The 5,492-nt window shown below is 43.4% G+C and overlaps 1 protein-coding gene across 5 annotated transcripts in view; it reads left to right on the top strand.

The window, feature by feature from the left end:
* The window catches only part of dip2ba (disco-interacting protein 2 homolog Ba), a 35,968-nt gene that overhangs the window by 21,905 nt on the left and 8,571 nt on the right, over positions 1–5,492 (top strand). For 2 of the 5 annotated variants that reach the window (XM_031844630.1, XM_031844629.1), the window contains 13 exons: positions 58–160; positions 477–541; positions 628–721; positions 1,477–1,596; positions 1,707–1,821; positions 2,168–2,307; positions 2,440–2,576; positions 2,942–3,022; positions 3,142–3,269; positions 3,496–3,610; positions 3,978–4,179; positions 4,282–4,394; positions 4,981–5,004. In XM_031844630.1, the coding sequence (XP_031700490.1) occupies positions 58–160; positions 477–541; positions 628–721; positions 1,477–1,596; positions 1,707–1,821; positions 2,168–2,307; positions 2,440–2,576; positions 2,942–3,022; positions 3,142–3,269; positions 3,496–3,610; positions 3,978–4,179; positions 4,282–4,394; positions 4,981–5,004 (1,437 nt within the window). Of the gene's footprint in view, positions 1–57; positions 161–476; positions 542–627; positions 722–1,476; positions 1,597–1,706; positions 1,822–2,167; positions 2,308–2,439; positions 2,577–2,941; positions 3,023–3,141; positions 3,274–3,495; positions 3,611–3,977; positions 4,180–4,281; positions 4,395–4,980; positions 5,005–5,492 lie in introns of those variants that run through there. The other 3 variants (XM_031844633.1, XM_031844631.1, XM_031844632.1) reach the window with 2 other exon arrangements.

The raw sequence follows: 5,492 nt of genomic DNA, 5'->3' as shown, positions 1-5,492 counted from the left end.
TGTGTGTGTGTGTGTGTGTGTGTGTGTGTGTGTGTGTGTGTGTGTGTCTTCCACCAGTACAAAGCAAGTAAGGAGGGAACGGTGATGGGAGTTGCTGTTTCCAAGATCTCCATGCTGACCCACTGTCAAGCCCTGACGCAGGCCTGTAACTACTGTGAAGGTCAGTGCTAGTAACTTCCACTGCTGCTTCTCTGCCTCCCCTACGCGAACCCTCTTTCTGTGTGTGAGGATGAGAAGGGACGAGTAAGGATGATAAGCTAAATGATTTTTACGAGGTTAACAGCGCTCAGCTCTTGAGCTCTTCAGCAGAGAGGCACTTCAAGGAAGATTAGCTGAGGATCACGATTAGGGAGAATATGCACTCTAATGGACCACAAATTTACATTTTTTGAGTTACCAAGATCATGCATCTTTCCCACAGTTAGCTGGCGATTGCACACGTCCTCGCTGACGTGTCTTTGTGTTTTCTGTCTTAGGGGAGACACTGGTCAACGTGTTGGACTGCAAGAAGGATATGGGCATGTGGCATGGCGTCTTAACGGTGAGCTGGATGCAACAATTTGTACTGTATACTCCGACTAGTTCACTTTTTTAACTGACATTGATAATATGTGTATTTTGTTCCAGAGTGTCATGAACAGAATCCACACCATCACAGTGCCATATGCTGTCATGAAGGCATGTCCCATGTCCTGGGTGCAGAGGGTCCACATTCACAAAGGTTTCAGCCAATGTCCAATCTTACTTTTATATTTCATATATATATAGTTTTATTATTTTATTGCCTACGTGATTTAGTAAATTTTCAAATGATAAAAGTAGCTGCCAGTGGTGGGCATTACCGCAGAATATGGCCAGATACTTTTTATAATTATAAGTGGCTTTTGTACTTACATGTTGCTTTCTATTGTCAATTACTTAATGACATGCATGTTAAAACACAGCACATTTTTCAAGGATAAATAACAAAAATGTTTTTCTTTTTTTATAATCAAAGTGCAAACATGTATTTGTTGAAAACAGTGAATATATTGACAGCTTTGCTTCTAGTGACGACTACCCTCCGCCATCATTCACAGCTGTGAAATAGCTCAAAACATGATCCTCTTTTGTTCAGCCACCATGTGTTGGCGGTGTGAAGCAAAGAGTGCAACCAAACGTTTAAACAGACAGTTCTACTCTGATGAAATGCAAATAAGAAGAGAGAAACTGATTCATCTTTTTTAATCGGTTCTATTGACGCTAGAATCTATCTTTAAAACGGCGACGTAGGTTTCTGTAGCATCAATATTTTCGGATCAATCCGCCCACCCTGGTAGACACTTAAACATGACGACTACGTTCAAGATCATTATGTTGAATATTATTGGAAAATAGCAGCAAAAGTCAAGCAGAAACGGTACACAAAATGTACACATAATTGATGAAACAAACTGTAAGTACACCACATATAACGTTCCTCTTCCCCTCTGACAGCACGTGTGGCCTTGGTGAAGTGCCGGGACCTCCACTGGGCCATGATGGCCCACAAGGACCAGAGGGACAGCAGCCTGTCCTCCATCCGTATGCTTATTGTGGCTGATGGAGCAAACCCATGTGAGTCGCATGGTCTCTTTGTAATAAAGAACTACTGTGGTATGAACTTAAATGTTTGACTATTTCAACCTGTCATGGTAATGTGTTTTATCCCATTTGTTTGTTATCAGGGTCCGTGTCGTCGTGTGATGCCTTCCTGAATGTGTTTCAGTCTCATGGTCTGAAGCCCGAGGTGATCTGTCCATGTGCCACCTCTCCCGAGGCTCTGACTGTGGCCATACGCAGGTACAACCTCTGCATACTCGCATGCTCCGGGATGAGGCGCTCTGATACTGTTTGCAGGCAAAACTAGTTTTGCTTTTCACACAATGCTCACCATTCAGTCACTTGTATTTAGTGGGTCTTAAAATTAAGGAGGGGGATTTCTTTTTGTATTGACATGGCATCATACCTTTCTTAGTTCATCTGTCCTTACTTGTCCTGTCTTGTTCAAGATGAAATCACTGCACTTTGAGACTTGTTTTGTTTATCAGCAGACTTCAACAGTGTCTTACTGTTCTGCTACCTCCCTGCTTGACCCATTATTATTGTTTCCCTCACACCATCACTTCTCTTTGTGCTTTCCCTGCAGGCCTGGTGCACGAGGAGCTCCACTACCAGCCAGAGCCATCCTGTCCATGGGCGGGCTGAGCCACGGGGTGATCAGGGTGAACACAGAGGACAAGAACTCTGCTCTCACTGTTCAGGATGTGGGCCACATCATGCCTGGAGGTTAGCCACCAGAGTTGACTTTAATTGGCATTGCGGCTGCCCCATTTACTGTACATTCTTTCGTTATCTTAACTTTAAAATAATTCAGATAGTTGCACATACATAATGCTGTGATCTGTTATTGTGTTTCAGCTCTGATGTGCATCGTGAAACCCGACGGGCCTCCTCAGCTGTGCAAGACGGATGAAATAGGAGAGATTGTTATCAGCTCTCGGGCTGGAGGCACCATGTACTATGGCCTGCCTGGTGTCACCAAAAACACATTTGAGGTATGTCGGTGTGTGCTGGGATCAGCTTCTGTCCCACTACACTCTGTGCAGTATAAGCTGGTTTAGAAAATGGATGGATGTGAAAGAACACATGCTTAAATGATCCACTAGATGGAGCCACAGTCTTCTGTTGCATTGTCTTTATTCCGTATCCTCCCAATTATTCTCACTAGCCCCTGGGTGTATTTTTGTGTATTACATTTTTTTTAAATATTTGTAGGCAATAAACCACTTCTAATCTAAACTCTTAAGTAGTATCACAATTTTTAATGTAATTAATATGATATATTATGATTAATATATGTCAGGGTGAGTTTTACTGTATGCGGTTGAGTCTAATCTTTGATTTAACTGCTAAATTGTAGGTGATCCCCGTCAACCAAGCCGGAGCACCCATAGGAGAAATTCCCTTCTCCCGGACTGGTCTGCTTGGATTTGTAGGACCGGTAAGACACACTCACACTCACACACACACTGAAATAAAGACTTCCCTTTTGGAAATTAAAAAAAAGAAATAAAGTGAGACTTTGGCTTTCCTCACTGAGTTGAACTGTTTGCTCCACAGGGCAGTCTGGTGTTTGTTGTGGGGAAGATCGAGGGGCTGCTGATGGTGAGCGGGCGACGCCACAACGCCGATGACCTGGTGGCCACGGCGCTGGCAGTGGAGCCTGTCAAAACAGTTTACAGGGGGAGGTGAGTCGCTGACTGCTCCTCGTGAGCCAGTGTGCTCTGTGTCTGTGTACAAGTTCACCACATAATGGTGCATGGATCAATAATAATGTTGTGATATTTAAAGATGGCTGCTGTGTTGTATATCCCTCCAAACTGAACAATCTCTTGAACACCCTGCGGCCTCTCGCTGTGTGTGTGTGTTTGTGTGTGTGTGTGAGTGCTCATTTCTCTGTTGTCATTCATGCAGGATCGCTGTGTTCTCAGTGACGGTGTTTTTTGATGAGAGGATAGTGATCGTGGCAGAGCAGAGGCCTGATGCCAGCGAGGAAGACAGCTTCCAGTGGATGAGTCGAGTACTGCAGGTAAAATCACATGCAAAGCAAAGTTCCTCCTATCAGGACAGAGGCTGGCAAAACAAGCTTGTTCCACTTCGGTCCTTGGTTCTGGAACGATCTGCACGCCAAGCTTACACTTGAGACCTTTGTCTCTTTCTTGATTTAAACTTGGAAGTGGTCACTGCTAGCTGCAGTTGCTACAATTATCTAGCAAGTGCATGACCACAATGCTGCCTTGTTAATGCACTGGATGATGTAATGCATTTTGTCGTATCGATTGTTGCTGCATTGATCTGATGTGCTTTTCAAAGCCACGATGGGTAAAATAAGAGTTTGTAATAACCGTGTTGACTTTGTAATCATTAAACAATAACAAACAATTTTTATTTCACAGGCCATCGACAGTATCCACCAGGTCGGCCTGTACTGCCTTGCGCTCGTCCCGGCCAACACCCTCCCAAAGACGCCCCTTGGAGGCATCCACATCTGTGAAACCAAGCAGAACTTCCTGGAGGGAAATCTGCACCCCTGTAACATCCTCTTGTGCCCGCACACCTGTGTTACCAACATGCCCAAGCCACGCCAGAAACAGACAGGTAGTCCACCCTAGACCACATCTACGTTTACAATGTAACATCACGGCAAAGACTAATTCAATGCTGAAAGTATGTCACTGAACTTGTCTTTGATCTGTTCAGTGGATGTCGGCCCTGCTTCTATGCTGGTCGGCAACTTGGTAGCAGGGAAGCGCGTCGCCCAGGCTACAGGCAGAGAGCTGGGTGTGGTGGAGGACCAGGATCTGATCCGAAAGGTACTGATTGTAACGCAAACCTGAGCCACACTTTGACCTCACTGACCCTAGAATAATATTCAGAAGTTTAATAATGGAATCATGAAAATGGACCACTCTTTTTCAACAGTTGAAAACCTGGACTTTGAGACAAAATGTATAAACTTGATACTGTTATTACTAGTCACTGTATATTACACACAATATTAAGCAAAAAGCCAAATTTGTGAAGTTGTTTAAACATTATTGTAAACTGAATATCTCCATGCTTTGATCTGTTGTTCGGACAAAACAAGACATTAGTAATCTTGGGCTCTATGAATTAATTTTTTTTTGGTTATTTCATGATGTTTAAGATTAATCAATTAAGAAAATAATCGGCAAATTGATTGATTTTTGAAAATAATCTTAAATTTCACTATAGGTCACACTTGTATACACCGTATACGTTACTCTGTATGAAACACAAATCTATTTAAATGAAACTGTAAATGCTCTGAATGTGTTTACCAACTCAAAGATGACCCTCGGAGGAAATGGATGCTGATGTGTGTTCCTAAATCTCTGTTGTTGTTCTACCTTTAACTTTGCTTGGGTTGGGCTTTAGCTCTGTATGTGGCCCACCATGATGGTAAGGCTCTATCTAGCCTGGCCCCCACCCGTCTTTGCTTCTCCTGCTTCTGTCAGTCAGATGTGCTTTTGCAGCCGCGACAGCCCAACGGCCACCAGCAGCAGCTTTGGCCCGACGCACAGAGATGACTGTCCAGGCTGGTTCCTTGGCCAGCAGGGGTCCACACACTTAAACTTAATATACAGAAATACACTAAGAATCAAGTTAAATGCCACTTTACATTCATCAGTGTCTCATAACAGACTCTCAGCTATCACCTTTTTAAGATGGGAGTTTGCCAGCAGCCTCTTAGCTTTACCAAACCTAAAGCTCAGCAGTAAATTACGTGACATTCATCTTAGTGAATGAAAGTTAATTTTCCTTATTTTTAAGTGAGTAATGGAGACTTTACGCAAGTGGTTATAAACAGTCTGCTACCATAAATGACCTTTGAAGAGCATCTTATCATGTACTGCTACGCATAATGATAATAAACCCCCATGAAAGGG

This window comes from Anarrhichthys ocellatus, unplaced genomic scaffold (genome assembly GCF_004355925.1).
Source record: "Anarrhichthys ocellatus isolate YVR2014 unplaced genomic scaffold, GSC_Weel_1.0 scaffold5, whole genome shotgun sequence".
NCBI lineage: Eukaryota > Metazoa > Chordata > Actinopteri > Perciformes > Anarhichadidae > Anarrhichthys > Anarrhichthys ocellatus.
Note: the sequence above shows the minus strand (reverse complement) of the source record. Positions and strands in the feature narration are given on the sequence as shown.